At 56.4% G+C, this 15149-nt stretch overlaps 1 protein-coding gene across 4 annotated transcripts; it reads left to right on the top strand.

Annotated features, from left to right (window-relative positions):
• Positions 1–483: 483 nt before the first annotated feature.
• PAFAH2 (platelet activating factor acetylhydrolase 2) lies at positions 484–5503 on the top strand. Of its 4 annotated transcripts, none has more exons than XM_033080762.1 (11): positions 484–516; positions 1482–1570; positions 1883–2030; positions 2176–2272; positions 2353–2421; positions 2517–2631; positions 3815–3928; positions 4201–4292; positions 4371–4541; positions 4677–4825; positions 5340–5503. In XM_033080762.1, the coding sequence occupies exons 2-11, from the start codon at positions 1487–1489 to the stop codon at positions 5432–5434; spliced, it is 1134 nt and encodes a 377-aa protein (XP_032936653.1). In that variant the 5' UTR covers positions 484–516; positions 1482–1486; the 3' UTR covers positions 5435–5503. The 4 variants fall into 4 exon arrangements, with proteins under 4 accessions (XP_032936653.1, XP_032936652.1, XP_032936655.1 ...); XM_033080761.1 differs by having other exon boundaries at positions 489–526; XM_033080764.2 differs by having other exon boundaries at positions 491–516; positions 1486–1570.
• Positions 5504–15149: the final 9646 nt, after the last annotated feature.

The raw sequence follows: 15149 nt of genomic DNA, 5'->3' as shown, positions 1-15149 counted from the left end.
GGGGGCACTGGGAGCTGTGATTCTGTGGTGGTGACACAGAGTGGGAGCTGTCATTTTGCACTGGTGTCACTGGGAGCTGTGGTTTGGCATTGGTGGAACTGGGAGCGGTGTCACTGGGAGCTGTGACTTCGGGCTGGGGACACTGGGAGCAGTGTCCTGTACTGGTGTCACTGGGAGCTGTGACTTCGGGCTGGTGTCCTGTACTGGTGTCACTGGGAGCTGTGACCTCAGGCTGGTGACACCGGGATCTGTGTCCTGTCCTGGTGTCACTGGGAGCTGTGACTTCGGGCTGGTGTCCTGTACTGGTGTCACTGGGAGCTGGGATTTCGGGCTGGTGACACTGGGAGCAGTGTCCTGTACTGGTGTCACTGGGAGCTGTGATTTCGGGCTGGTGACGTCGGGATCTGTGTCCTGTACTGGTGGCTACTGGGAGCTGTAGTCCGGGAGCACGGGAGGCACTGGGAGCCGCAGGACAGAGTACACTGGGCGTGCTGGGAGCTGTGACCCGGTGTACTGGTGTGTACTGGTGTGTACTGGTGTGTACTGGTGTGTGCTGGTGTGTGCTGGTGTGTGCGCGCTTGGGGAGGGGGGCACTGGGGGGTTCTGGGCAGCTCTTACTGGGAGCTGGGAGGGCACAGAGGGGAACTCGGAGCTGGGAGAGCCCTGGAAGCTCGGGAGGGGCACTGGGAGCTGCGGGGGGCTCGGGGTGGGGGCACTGGGAGCTGGGCTGGAACTGGGAGCGGTGGGGACTGTCAGGAGCACTGGGAGCTGGGGGTACCGCGAACTGGGAGCAACTGGGAGCTGCGATGGTGACTGGGGGCGCTGGGGGGAGCGCTGGGAGCTGCAGGGACACGGAGACTGGGAAGCGCTGGGATTTGTAGTCCAGCAGCGCCTACTGGGAGCTGTGGTCCGGCTGTGCATACTGGGAGCTGTGGTCCGGGCTCCCAGCGCATACTGGGAGCTGTAGTCCGGCTGTGCATACTGGGAGCTGTGGTCCGGGCTCCCAGCGCATACTGGGAGCTGTGGTCCGGGCTCCCAGCGCATACTGGGAGCTGTGGTTCTGCAGTCCCGGGCGCTGCTGGACGCTGTAGTTCTGCACTGGGGTGTGCAGGGTCCCGTCCCCCCGTGGTGCCAGCCCCGCGCTGTCCCCTCTGCAGTGTCCAGCCCCTGTCACCTCAGCAGTGTCCAGCCCCTGTCCCCTCTGCAGTGTCCAGCCTGTCCAGCCCCTGTCCCCTCTGCAGTGTCCAGCCTGTCCCGGCCCCTGTCACCTCAGCAGTGGCCGTGGGGCAGCCCCACGGTCCCAGTCCCGGGAGGGGAACGCGGGGGTCTCATCCCTGAGCAGCCCCGAGGGGACAGCGCTGGCACTGGGGGTCTCTGGGGGCTGCCCGGGGTCTGGGCAATGGGAGGGGGGTGGGGAGAGGAGGAGGGAGCGAGTTGGGGTCCCCGGGGTGGGGACAGGCACTGACCCCGTGTGACCCCAGGCAGCATGGGGGGGATGCTGGCGCTGCCCCCGGGGCAGGGACCCCACCGGGTGGGCTGCACGGATGTCATGGTGGGTCACACACCGCAGGTACGGCCACGGGGACAGGGCTGGGGATGGGGATGGGGACAGGGGATGGGGATGGGGACAGGGGAAGGGGACAGGGCTGGGGATGGGGACAGGAGATGGGGATAGGGACAAGGGTGGCCATGGGGACAGGGGTGAGGATGGGGACAGGAGTGGGGATGGGGACGGGGCTGGGGATGGGGACAGGGGATGGGGACAGGAGTGAGGATGGGGACAAGGACAGCCTTCTGCGCAGAGCCAGCACAGCTGCTTTGGGACGCGGCCACCACCCTCTGTGCTGTCCCCACCGTGTCCCCCCTCCCTTGTCTCCCTCAGGGGCTCTTCCTCCGCCTGTTCTACCCGTGCCAGGCCCGGGCAGGGGCCGTGCAGCCGCTCTGGATCCCACGGCCCGAGTACTGCGGGGGTCTGGCTGATGCCGCCCTCGGGCGCCGCTGGTGCTCGGCCCTGCTCAGCATCGCTGTCGGTGAGGGGGGACACCCCCACCCCGGGCTCCCCGTCCCTTAGGGACCCCCACCCTGTGCCTGGAGGGTGCTGCAGGCAGAGCTGGAGCTGAGCAGGGTCCTGTTCCAGCAGCAGCCTCCCTTCCCGGGGGTTTCTCCTCCCTGCAGGCTCCTGCAGAGTCCCGGTGAGCTGGAACGAGCCTCTCAAGTCCTGCAGCACCGGCTACCCCCTGATCATCTTCTCCCACGGCCTGGGAGCCTTTCGGTACCGTGAGCCCTGGGACTGGGGTGTGGGGAGCCCCCCATGGCCCCACTCAGACCCCTGTGCTCCCCCCTCCCTTCCAGGACCTTGTACTCCTCAATCTGCACAGAGCTGGCGTCCTGGGGCTTGGTGGTGGCAGTGCTGGAGCACAGGTGGGTGCTCAGCTCCCACCAAATTCATGCTGGGGCTGCTGGGACATCGTGCCCTGGGGGGAGCTGCCGGTGTCCCCTTCCTGCTGTCCCCACAGGGACCGTTCTGCTGCCACCACCTATTTCTGCACGGCCCAGGCTGGGGCAGAGCAGTGGATCCCCTTCCAGCGGGTGCCACAAGGGCAGAAGGAGTTTTATTTCCGAAACAAGCAGGTACCAGGGCGGGGGGCTCAGGGTGGGTGGGCAGAGGGGGGGTCTGAAATTCCTCCTGCAATCCCTGGGGATGCTCTTCCCCATCCCCTCCTGCTGCAGTGCTTTATTTTTCCTTGGAGATGAGAAAAATCTGTTCAGCCTGTGTCTCTGTTTGCTGGGGCCCGTCTGTCCAGCTCAGCTGACCTGGCAGGAGCCAGGCTGGCTTTGCCATGGCCCTGGATCGTGTCCCCCACACCCTGGGGACAGCAGGACTCAGTGCCCAGCCCAGCTCTGCTGGGTTTGTTCCCACCCGGATTTTTGTCTCTCTGGGATTATCCCGGACAGCTGCTGGCTGGGGAGAAGGAAGGTTTCCTGCTGAGCCAAGCTCCCCCCCTCTGGTTGTTTCTGCCTCATTTAAAAGGACAACAGCAAGTGAAGATTAGTCGTGGAAAAGCTCTCTAGGAACGGAGGTGCTTTTGGCAGCCTTAAATCACCTCCCAGCCTGTTGATTTTGTGTGTGCTCTGCCTCACGGCACATTGCACAGAAAAGGGAAACAGCTTTCCTGAACCCACCCGCAGAAATGGTGAGGCAGAAAGAGAAATTAATGATAAATAAAAAGAAATAGTTGCCAGGTCAATCTCCATCGTGGCATTTGCTGTGTTGCAGTGAGCAGGAGAGAGGTTTTCACTGGAGATTTTTGTCACTTGTCACCTTCAATGTGCACAGACACCAGCACTGGTGTCCTCAGGGCAGCTGAGGACGTGGCCTCAAAGTGGCTCCAAGTCAGGGCATCCTCTCCCTGAATCATTTGGGATTTCAGGCTGCTCCATGAGCTGGGTTTTGGGGGACAGCCAGGTTTGGGTTAGGGGTCCCCATGGGGGTTTGGAGCAGGGGCTGGCTCAGCTGGGGGGCAGCTGTGAGGGTCCCAGGCTCTCCCTCCTCTGCTCCCTCCCCAGAGCTGAGGCTTTTGCTCATCTCCAGCCGTCTGCTGCCAGATTAACTGAACTCAAAACAAACACCAAGAGGAAACCATTCCAAAAATCACCCTGTCCCTGCTGCCGCCTCGCTCCTGCCTTGGCCTTGGTGTCATTTTGGGGGGAAGCACTGCAGGAACCAGCCTGGCTGGGCACTGGGGGGAATACCTGAGCCCAGATGTGTGGTGTGGAGGAGCTGGGCTCACCAGGGGAGGGCTGGCTCTTGCAGGTTCACCACAGAGCTCAGGAATGCGTGCGGGCGCTGCGGCTCTTCCAGGGCATCGCCGGCGGCAGAACCGAGCCCAACATCCTCCACCAGGGCTGGGACCTGTCTGTGCTCAAGGTACCTGCCTCTGCCTGGGGGGCTCTGGGTGCCCCTTGGATCCGTCCTGGCTGCCTGAGGGTTTTCCTGCTGGGAGGGGAAGGGTCTGTGCAGAGCCTCAGCCTTGCACCCCTCGGGTTCCTGCAGCCAGAGCCCATCCGCAGCAGGACACGGCACTGGGACACGGCAGTGGGACATGGCTTCCTCCCTCCCAGGGGACTCTGCCGGGCTTCCCTTGGCTCTTCCTTCCCTAATTAGAGACCTCAGACTCCTCAGCCCTGTCCCTGTTGCAGGACAACCTTGATCTGAGCAGAGTGGCCGTCATGGGCCATTCCTTCGGGGGGGTGACAGCGCTGCTGGCCTTGGTGAAGGAGCCCAGCTTCAGGTGAGCACGGCAGGGACGGGGAGCTGGGCTGGCTCTGGGGACACAGCTCATCCCTGCTGGGTGCCTGCCCTGCTCCAGGTGTGCTGTGGCTCTGGATGCCTGGATGTTCCCTCTGGAGAACCTGCTGTACCCAGAGGTGCCCAAGCCCGTGCTCTTCATCAACACCGAGAAGTTCCAGACCCCGCAGAGCGTTGCCAAAATGAAGAGACTGAGCTGCAGGAACGGCCAGAGCAGGATTGTGACCGTGCTGTGAGCCAGGGGCTGCACCCCCCACTGCAGGGAGCACCTCTGGGTGCCCCAGCAGGGAACACCTCTGGGTGCCCCAGCAGGAAACCCCTGGGCTCTGCTGCACATCCCACTGATGCTCATCCCTGCCCTGCCCAGGGGAACCGTGCACGAGGACCAGACCGACCTGGCCTTCCTCCCTGGGAAGCTCTTCAGCCTCATCTTCGGCACGAGGGGCTCCCTGGACCCCCACAGGGCTCTGACCATCACCAGCAGGGCAGCTCTGGCCTTCCTGCACAGGCACCTGGGTATGGCCAGGGGGGAGCAGGGGGGACCCTGGTTTGGGGGGACCCTGGTTTGGGGGGCCCTGGGGTGGCCACTGTGCCCCAGGGCTTGGGGCTGCTGCTCCCCAAAGCTCAGGGGGCTGGTGGCTGCCCCTCGGTGGCTCCTGGCCAGGCTGTGGTGGCCCTGTCACCTGTAAGGGACACTGTGGTAACCCTGTCACCTGTAAGGGACGCTGTGGTGGCTCTGTCACCTGGAGGGGAGGCTGTGGTGGCCTTGTCACCTGTAAGGGAGGCTGTGGTGGCCCTGTCACCTGTAAGGGACACTGTGGTGGCCCTGTCACCTGTAAGGGAGGCTGTGGTGGCCCTGTCACCTGTAAGGGACGCTGTGGTGGCTCTGTCACCTGTAAGGGACACTGTGGTGGCTCTGTCACCCGGAGGGCAGGCTGTGGTAACCCTGTCACCTGGAGGGACACTGTGGTGGCTCTGTTACCCAGAGGGGACACTGTGGTAACCCTGTCACCGTCTGTGCCCCGTGCAGAGCTGCAGGAGGAGTTTGCTCAGTGGGACGAGCTCCTGGAAGGCGTTGGGGACTCGGTGGCTCCGGAGGCGCCGCTCGGCCGCTCTCGCCTGTAGCTGCTGCAGGGCCCTGCTGCCAGCTGGGGGCTGGGGAATGACCCCTTCTGGCCAGAATGGAGGCTGGGGACTGGGAAGTGACCTCTTCTGGCCAGAATGGAGGCTGGGGAGTGACTCCTTCTGGCCAGAACGGAGCCTGGGGACTGGGGAGTGACCCCTTCTGGCCCAGGAAGGGCAGGAGGAGCCCTGAGGAGAGCAGGAGCAGGGGACAGCGCTGCTGGTGCTCAGTGGATGTGCCAGGAGAGCCCTCCCTGCTCCAGGGCCTGCCCTCACTGGGAATAAAATCCAGGGATAAAGACTGAGCTGGCTGTGGCAGAGTCATAAACCCACAGAGGGGGTTGGGTTGGGTTGGGTTGGGTTGGAAGGGCCTTTAAAAGCATCCCCAGCTTCGCTGTGGGTTGGGGGTTGTTCAGCCACGCCTGGGAGAGATGCAGAGCCAGGGCTGAGGAAAATCCCACAATTGTCCTGGGAAGCCGTGCAGATGGCTGAGGGGAAAGGAGGAGGATGGATTTCAGCAGGCTGGATGGAAGGAGGAGTGTCTGGGCACCCCAGAGGTGCGGGGCTGTGGGATGGGGACTGGGACCAGCCAGGGCTGTGGGATGGGGATTGGGATCAGCCAGGGCTGTGGGATGGGGCCTGGGATCAGCCAGGGCTGTGGGATGGGGATTGGGATCAGCCAGGGCTGTGGGATGGGGATTGGGATCAGCCAGGGCTGTGGGATGGGGACTGGGATCGGCCAGGGCTGTGGGATGGGGACTGGGACCAGGCAGGGCTGTGGGATGGGGATTGGGATCAGCCAGGGCTGTGGGATGGGGATTGGGGATTGGGATCAGCCAGGGCTGTGGGATGGGGACTGGGATCAGCCAGGGCTGTGGGATGGGGACTGGGGACTGGGACCAGCCAGGGCTGTGGGATGGGGACTGGGATCAGCCTGGGAGCAGTCAGGGATCACAAAGCCTGGGAAGCACCCCCAGCACATCCCGGGGGTGTCAGGGTGAGGGGGGTCCGATCCTCAGCCATCCCCAGGAGGGGCTGGAGCCGGGAGAGCTGCAGGGATTTGTCACACACAGCCCGGTCCTGCCCCCGCATTGTCCCCGCGCTCCCGGGGGACACCGGCTCCGTCCCTGCCAGCCCAGACACGGGCTGCAGGCGACAGTGGGTGACAAGAGAGCCAGCCAGGAAATGGAAAAGCAGCGCCGGTGCCGGAGTTATTGGTGCCACCGTGACAGCGACATCCTCACCCACCGGGCACTGAGTGAAGGACAAGAGCTGGGGTTGGGATGCTCCGGGATGGCCGGGGGGACATCCCCAGCACAGGGGACATCCCCAGGACAGGGGACATCCCAGCACAGGGGACATCCCAGCACAGGGGACATCCCAGCACAGGGGACATCCCCAGGACAGGGGACATCCCAGCACAGGGGACATCCCCCAGCACAGGGGACATCCCAGCACAGGGGACATCACAGCACAGGGGACATCACAGCACAGGGGACATCCCCCAGGACAGGGGACATCCCCAGCACAGGGGACATCCCAGCACAGGGGACATCCCCCAGCACAGGGGACATCCCAGCACAGGGGACATCCCAGCACAGGGGACATCTCCAGGACAGGGGACATCCCCAGGACAGGGGACATCACAGCACAGGGGACATCCCAGCACAGGGGACATCCCCGGCTGACAGGACATCATCTTTCCATGTCCCCTCCAGTGACACACAAAGCACTGATGTGAAACCACCAGACCCTGCAATTTTAATCCTCCCAGATGTGAATTTTAAATTGTTTCACACCCAAAGCAGCGTGCCGAGCGCTGTGCTCGGGCTGTGCTGCGCTGCTGGGGGACATCCAAGGTCGCTGGATGTGACAAATGGTGCGGCTGAGTCCGACAGGTCCCGGTTTAACAGCGAGAGACAGCGCCTGGTGCGGAAATCAAATCCCATTTTCCTGCCGGGATCAGGCAGGGGGAGCGGTGGGGTGGCACAGGCTGGAAATTGGGATGTGAAGGGTTCGGGAGGGGGTGGCAGGCGCTGCTCGGGGGGCTCGGGCACCTCTGAACCCTCATTCCCCATCCACGGACCCTCCTGCCCCGCATCCCTCTGCTCCAGGAAAAATCCTGCCAGAAAAGAGCTCCAAAAAACATCCCCGAGGCCGCTGGGGCAGGGCAGACACCCTGGTACCCTGCTCGTGTTTTCTGTGGGAATTCTCCTCATCCAGCGGCTGCTCCTGCTCTGAATCCAGCCCGGAGCCAAATCCTGCTCCAGGCTCCTCCCGATGCTCCCGAAATCCATCCCAGCCGGGGCTGAGGGATGCGGCACAAAGCCCGGGGTTTTCCCTGGAGATCTCCGATCCTGCACAAAGCCCGGGGTTTTCCCTGGACATTTCCAACCCTCACAATTCCCGGGGTTTTCCCTGGACATTTCCAACCCTCACAAATCCCGAGGTTTTCCCTGGAGAGCTCCAGCCCTGCACAATTCCTGATGTTTATCCTGGAGAGCTCCAGCCCTGCACAAATCCCAGGGTTTTCCCCACCAAGGTCCAACGGGATAGGATGGGATGGGATGGGATGGGATGGGATCAATGGGATGAGATGAGATCAATGGGATGGGATGGGATGGGATTATGGTCCAGGATAACCCTCCCTGTTGAGGCTGGGATGGGATGGGATGGGATCCATGGAATAGGATGGAACAGGATGGGATCCTTGGGTTGAGATCAATGGGATGGGATGGGATAATGGGATGGGATAATGGGATGGGATCAGAGACAGAATAAGAAGTGAGGGAAGCTGTGGGTTGAGCTAAAGGCAGTTTAACAGGGAAAGGAAAAGCTGTGTGTGCAAGCAGGGGGAGGCAGGAATTCATTCCCTGCTTCCCATGGGTTCAGCCACTTCCAAAAGCGAGCTGGGAATGCAAACCCATCACCCTCAGTGTCCCCCCTTCACCCCTTTTCCTCCTGGTTCCCATCCTGAACGGGGTCTGGGGGCTCAGCAGGGGTGGCCTGTCCCAGCTGTGTCCCCTCCAGAGTCCCTGGGGTGACACAGGAGCAGGGGAGGCCCTGGCGCTGCTCAAAGGCTGCTGAGACACAACAAAACCTCTTTGTGAGCCAAACACAGCCCCAGCCCAGGCACTGCACGGGAATTAACCCTGGCCCAGCCCAGAGCACAGAGCACAGAGCCCAGAGCACAGAGCACAGAGCACAGAGCCCAGAGCCCAGAGCACAGAGCCCAGAGCCCAGTTCTGCTGGGAGAGCTCTGCTGGACTGGGAGAGGACAAGGAAGGGCTGGGATTGCTCTACTGGGATTGCTCTGCTGGGCTGGGATTGCTCTGCTGGGATTGTTCTGCTGGGCTGGGACAGGACGAGGAAGGGCTGGGACAGGGGCAGGGAAGGACTGGGATTGCTCTGCTGGGTTGGGATTGCTCTGCTGGGCTGGGATTGCTCTGCTGGGCTGGGATTGCTCTGCTGGGATTGCTCTGCTGGGCTGGGATTGCTCTGCTGGGTTGGGATTGCTCTGCTGGGATTGGAATTGTTCTGCTGGGATTGCTCTGCTGGGCTGGTGCTCCCCAGGCAGGGTCTGAGATCATCCCCAGGAGCAGAACGGGACTCTTTGGGTGTCCTGGGCTGCCTGTGCCACCCTGAGAGGGTTTGTGGCAAAAATCAGAGGTTAAAGGTCATCCAGGATGGGATCTGCCTCCAGGAGAGGCTGGGGTTTAAATCTGAGCTCTGGGGTTTAAATCTGAGCTCTGGGGGTTGGATGGGAGCTCTGGGGGTTGGATGGGAGCTCTGGGGTTTGAATCTGAGCTCTGGGGGTTCAGTGGGAGCTCTGGGGTGTGAGTGGAGCTCTGGGATTTGAGTGGGAGCTCTGGGGTGTGAATGGGAGCTCTGGGGGTTCAGTGGGAGCTCTGGGGTGTGAGTGGGAGCTCTGGGGTGTGAGTGGAGCTCTGGGATTTGAGTGGGAGCTCTGGGGTTTTCCAGCCCTAAATCCAGAGGGATTTTCTTCCCAGGGATGTGGGAAGGAGACACCAGCCCCATTCCTTTGGGGAGCCCCTCTTGGGAGCTGCAGGACGGGAGTTCCAAGCCCCAGGGATGTTGGGAGGGTTCCCTTCCAGCCAAGAATTCCTGCTCCAACATTCAGACCCGTGGCTTTCAGAATCAGAAAAAACCAAACCCAGCAGACAGAGCCAGCCAAACAGCAGTGCCCATTGATATTCCCCTCACACCGTGCTGCTCCCTGGGGATGAATGGGCACATTCCTTCTCCCCACGGCCTCTCTGTGCTTCCCACTGCTGCTCTGAAATCCCCCAGCGTCAGCACAGCCCCAGCTCCTCACATCTCACATTTCCCATCCCACATTTCCCATCCCTGCAGCAAACCCAGCTCCATCCTCACAAACCTCATTTGCTCGATTGGAGCTTCCCCTTGATTTAATTAATGCAAATCCAGCCACGTGTTAAACCTCCTTGTGATCACCGTGAGGCTCTCCTGCTTTTTGCTGGGGATTTTATTATTTTTATTTTCCTTTTTCTTGTGTTTTTAAGGGAAATAGTGAGGCTTGGATTCCCAGCTGGAGGAGCAGGGCCCTTCCAGCTGAGCTCTGGGGTTCAGTGCTAGTTTTTATTTACTGGATTTCTTATCCTCAACAAAAGCTTTTTTGGGTTTAATTCCAGTTTTACCACAGGCAGCACCCCCAACACATCACATTCAGCTCCACAAACAGGTTGGAGAATAAAAACACCATTTCAAACCAAAGAGCAGCCTGGACACAGGGGCAGTGCTGCCCCAGCAGCCCCTCCTGGAGCAGAATTCCCTCAATCCGTTTCATCGCTGAGGATTCTCTTCCTTCCTTGGTTTGAAAAATCCCAACTCTGCTCTGCCTGAGATCCTGAAGGAAAACCAAGTTGTTTTTTTTTCTCTCTCTCTGAAGTGAATTTTCATCATCTCACCCTCGAGCTGAGCAGCTCCCAGTCACGAGGGATTGATTCAGCTCCACATTTAAACCTTCCCAAATTCCTCCCACGCTGGGCTGGGGCAGGACAGACCCTCAGGATCTGTCCCCATCCCCTGCCCCCCAAAACGCAGCCCCAGGGCCAGCAGGGCTCTGCTCCCCCAGCACTTTTGGAGGCACAATTTGGTTTTTTCCAGCAGTTTTCCCTCTGTGGCTGAAGTCTCATTTTGGGCTGGAGCCATTTCTTGTTTCCCCAGGGATAATTCCTGAATAAACAGAGGGGAAAAAGGGCTGGGGAGGGAAAAACTGAGGGAGAGCAGGGCTGGGTGAGGTGTGTGTGCTCTGAAAATCCACAGACATGGATTGGAGGATGAATTTTGGGCTGGGTGAGGTGTGTGTGCTCTGAAAAGCCACAAGGACAGATTGGAGGATGAAATTTGGGCTGGGTGAGGTGTGTGTGCTCTGAGATGTCACAGGGACAAATTGGAGGATGAATTTTGGGCTGGGTGAGGTGTGTGTGCTCTGAGATGTCACAGACACAGATTGGAGGATGAATTTTGGGCTGGGTGAGGTGTGTGTGCTCTGAGATGTCACAGGGACAAATTGGAGGATGGATTTTGGGCTGGGTCCAGCTTTCCTCATCCTCTCCCTGCAGTGAGATGGAGAGAGGGGAGCAGGGACCCCAAACCCTCCTTTTTAACCTTTTAGCTCATTTTTCCACCCCAAAAATTGCTGCTGGGACTGTCAAGAGCCCTCCCTGAGCCCCAAACCCATCCAGGCTCTGACCCCAAACACAACATTCCCCACACAAGGCCCTGGCTGGGCTTTATTTCATTTTTAATTTAATTAAAACAAAGCCCATCACACCAGGGTGCCTCTCAGGGTGCTGCTTTTGGCGTGGAGCAGCAGATTGGATGGATGTTTTCCCCAAAAGAAAAGTGTGGCTTTGTCTGCTCTACCAGCCACAGAGGATGTGCCAGGTTCTTTTGTCTTTTAATTTATATATGATCTTTTAATTTATATATTGATCTTTTAATTCATATATTGATCTTTTAATTTATATGTATCAGGAGCTCGGGTAGAAGGGGAAAGGGATCAAAAATCAGGGGGCAAATGTTGAATGCAGGAATTGTTTCCTCTGTGCTGGAATTGCTGAGGTTCCAGGGGAGGGAGCAGGAATTACAGGAATTAACCCCTCTGGATGTGGAATTGTGGGGAGGGAGCAGGAATTACAGGAATTAATCCATGTGGATGTGGAATTGTGGGGAGGGAGCAGGAATTACAGAATTAACCCCTCTGGATGTGGAATTGTGGGGAGGGAGCAGGAATTACAGAATTAACCCCTCTGGATGTGGAATTGTGGGAGGCAGCAGGAATTACAGGAATTAATCCATGTGGATGTGGAATTGTGGGGAGGGAGCAGGAATTACAGAATTAACCCCTCTGGATGTGGAATTGTCAGTGAGACAGGAGGGAGCTGCTCCTTGTCCTGACAGATCTCAAATGTGGGAACTCAGATCTGGATTGAAGTAAAAAAAATCCATAAATCCCACCCCAGACTCATTTCCTTGGCTCACAATTCCTGTGGGGAGAGGCCCCAAGGCCTGATGGATCCCACCCATAAATACTGACAGATATTCCATGGGAAAATCAGCTGTGGCTGCTGCTCTGTGAGGAGAGGGGACACCTCAAAATTCTGCTTTTCCCCAGAAGTTCAGCCTTGTGTTGTGAGCCTGCAGGACCCAGGCACTTGAGAACTGCAAATCCACCTGTTCCCCAGGCGGGAGAGCTCCTGAAAAATAAAATAAAAATAAAAATAAAATAAAATAAAAATAAAATAAAATAAAATAAAATAAAATAATAAAATAAAATAATAAAATAAAATATAAAAAATAAAAAATAAAAAATAAAATATAAAATAAAAATAAATATAAAATAATAAAATAAAATAAAATAAAATAAAATAAAATAAAATAATGTAAAATAAAACAAAGTAAAATATAAAATAAATTAAAATAAAATAAAATAAAATAATAAAAATAAGATAAAATTTAAATAACAATTATATTAAATTAAATTAAATTAAAATAAAAAAATAAAATAAAATATAATATAATATAATATAAAATTAAATTTAAAAAAACCACTGCTCCCATTTGGCTGTGCCCTGATTCTGCCAGGGAAGCTGCTCTGATTTCAGGTGCACTGGGAATTATTTTCCTGTGCACTGGGAATTATTTTCCTTTTCCCTTTGTGGGGACAGGCTCAGTGTGGGGGCTGCCCCGAGCCCATTCATTCTGTTGATTTGATATTGGGGAAGTTCATACTCCTTTAAGAGGATTTCCACCCCTCAGCTCCTCCCCTCGTGACACTTCCAAGCCACATTTTGTCTTCCCAGGGTGGGAGTATTTTTAACCATCTCACGCCAGGGAAGTATTAATAGCACAAAGGGCTCGCAGAGCTGCTGGGGGAGCTGAATCCACATTTTAAATTCAAGGCACTAATTAGGAGCTGGGCAATAATTAGTGCTACACCCAGCTTTTCTCCAGCTCCCCCCTACTCCATTTTCAGATCTGTGCTGGAATTTTCTGTGCCTGCTGAATATTTTATAGTTCCAAGCATTGCTATTCCATGTGCCTGTCAGCATCCCAGGGCTGCAGTGGAATTCCACCCTGGGAATGTGAGCAGGGCACGGAAAAACCCCAGAGCCCAAAGGCAGAGCTCTCCTCTCCTCTCCCTGTGCTCGGTTATTTTTGAAGCCCCAGTGAGATGTTTACAGCCTGCCTGGAACAGCAGGTGCTCCGTATGGAAATGTAAAATCTGTGACAGGAGGGAGCAGAGAAATTGGTCCAGGCTTGGTTGGGGGGGGGGAGATCTCCCAAAATGGGATTTTGGACATGAGGAGGGGGGGATCCAGGAGAGGAGAACACACCTGCAGGGCTGGGGTGTCCTGGGGATGGGGAGGGGAGAACCCAGCCCTGGGAGCTGCTCTGGGAATCCTCTGCTCTCCAATCATTGTTGAGTTTGTGCTGGAGCCTCTCCCAGCCCCGGCCTCTCCCCTGCCAGCTGCTCCCAAAAAACTCCTGGAATTCAGGGCTGTGTCTGTGCCAGGGCTCTGGGATTGGGACCCCCATGGAATGGAAATTCCCAGGGATTAAAGGGTGGGAAAGGGGCAGGGGCAGGCTGGGAGGGGATTCTGCTGTCCCCAAAGGAAGGGGAATCACCACACCCCGCTCTGGGGATGGAGCCCTGACCCGTTCCAGGCTCTGCGGCCCTTTCTGAATTTTTGGGGATTTTTTAGGAGAGAAAACTGTGTTCCTGCAGCCTCTTTATTCATTAATATCTTTATTAATATATTAGTATATTAATATCTCTATTAATATCCATACAGCCTCTTTATTCATTAATACCTTCAACAAATCTTTATTTCACTAATTCTTGCTGTGCTCCTTGTGACCACCACAGGGTTTGGGCACCAGGGGCTGCCTCTGCAGGGGTGGAAATGCCATTTCAGGGCTGTGTTGCCCCAATATCAAAGCCATTAATTGATATTTCCATCCGTGTTGCCCCAATATCAAAGCCATTAATCGATATTTCCGTCCCTGTCGCTGCAGGCGCGTTCGCCATCTGTGCTCAGCGCTTTTCCTCGTCTCCTTCAGGGGAGGGATGAACAGATTTCCAGTGAATTTCTCAAAAAACCCAACCTGTCTGATCTGCAAAAATCCAATTATTTCCGACAGCGCGTTGGGAAGTGTGAATTTATTCCGAAGGGAACATTTTCTTAATGGTGTTTTCAGCATAAATATAGTACCAGCCTAAACACCTCCAGTAAACAAATACCAATTACCTTAAACGTTTCCTGCCTGTGGAAAAGCTTTCACTGGGAGAGGGACACTCCCTAAAAATCTTGGTTTGTTCTTCAGTTCCATGGGCTCCTGGGCTGCCTTTGGATTAAAATGAATTTTAATCTGAAGATCAAAAAAATTTTTTAAGGTTGGAAAAAACCTCTGAGATCCTTGGGTGGATTAAAAGAGATCTCAGAGCCCTTCCCTACCTCTGAGCTCTTTTTAAAATGCTGCTTCCTCCACCAGGCTGCTTCTTAAATCTCTCAAACTGCACTCAGATCAGGTAATACATTGGATTTCTAGTTTTAAAATAAACTTTGCTAATTCAGGGCAAGGAGTGTCACCAACCAAGGGGCTCTGAAGCATCCTCTGCTTAACAAATAACCTGTCAGTCCCTCCACCACCACCAGCGCTCAAGGCTGGCAATTCCACACCCAGAAACCACATTTTCCTGTTGGAGATTAAATATTTTTGCAAGTTAAAAGAGCTGCCGTGGGCTGAGTTGTCACCTAATTGTGTCAGTCTCTTTGTGGGCTGTTTTGATAAGCACATCAGAGCCCAGGCTTTCATCTCTGGGCTGAATCTGATCACGTCACATCCCAAATTCACACCCACCGGGAGACCTGGATTTCTGTGTTTCCCCCAAAACAAGGTGGGTGGGATGGGGCTGAGGAGCCCCAGGTTTGGTTTTTGGTGGGGCTGAGCCCCCCTGGAGCACAGAGGGGCAGGGTTTGAAGCTCGGGCTCTCCCCTGCTCATTTCCCTAATTTAGAGCCTTGTCCTTCCTGCTCTGGGAATATTTTCTGTGATCCTTTATTTTCCTCAAAAGGCAGAAATTAATTCACTCTGATGTTAAATTTGGGCTTGAAACGGCGTTTTTCTTCTCCAACCTGTTTGTGGAGGATGTTTCTCCCACTGCTCTC

The sequence above is a fragment of the Catharus ustulatus genome, chromosome 26 (genome assembly GCF_009819885.2).
Source record: "Catharus ustulatus isolate bCatUst1 chromosome 26, bCatUst1.pri.v2, whole genome shotgun sequence".
Classification (NCBI taxonomy): domain Eukaryota; kingdom Metazoa; phylum Chordata; class Aves; order Passeriformes; family Turdidae; genus Catharus; species Catharus ustulatus.
The sequence above is the reverse complement of the archived record's forward strand: the minus strand, read 5'-3'. Positions and strand labels throughout refer to the sequence as shown.

What these genes read in the sequence shown, in the direction of transcription:
- PAFAH2 (XM_033080762.1), top strand. Translation starts at nt 1,487, where the DNA reads ATGGGGGGGATGCTGGCGCTGCCCCCGGGGCAGGGACCCCACCGGGTG. An exon ending in GTGAAGGAGCCCAGCTTCAG is followed by an intron (nt 4,293 to 4,370) that starts GTGAGCACGGCA and finishes GCCCTGCTCCAG; the next exon opens with GTGTGCTGTGGCTCTGGATG. An exon ending in AGCAGGATTGTGACCGTGCT is followed by an intron (nt 4,542 to 4,676) that starts GTGAGCCAGGGG and finishes TGCCCTGCCCAG; the next exon opens with GGGAACCGTGCACGAGGACC.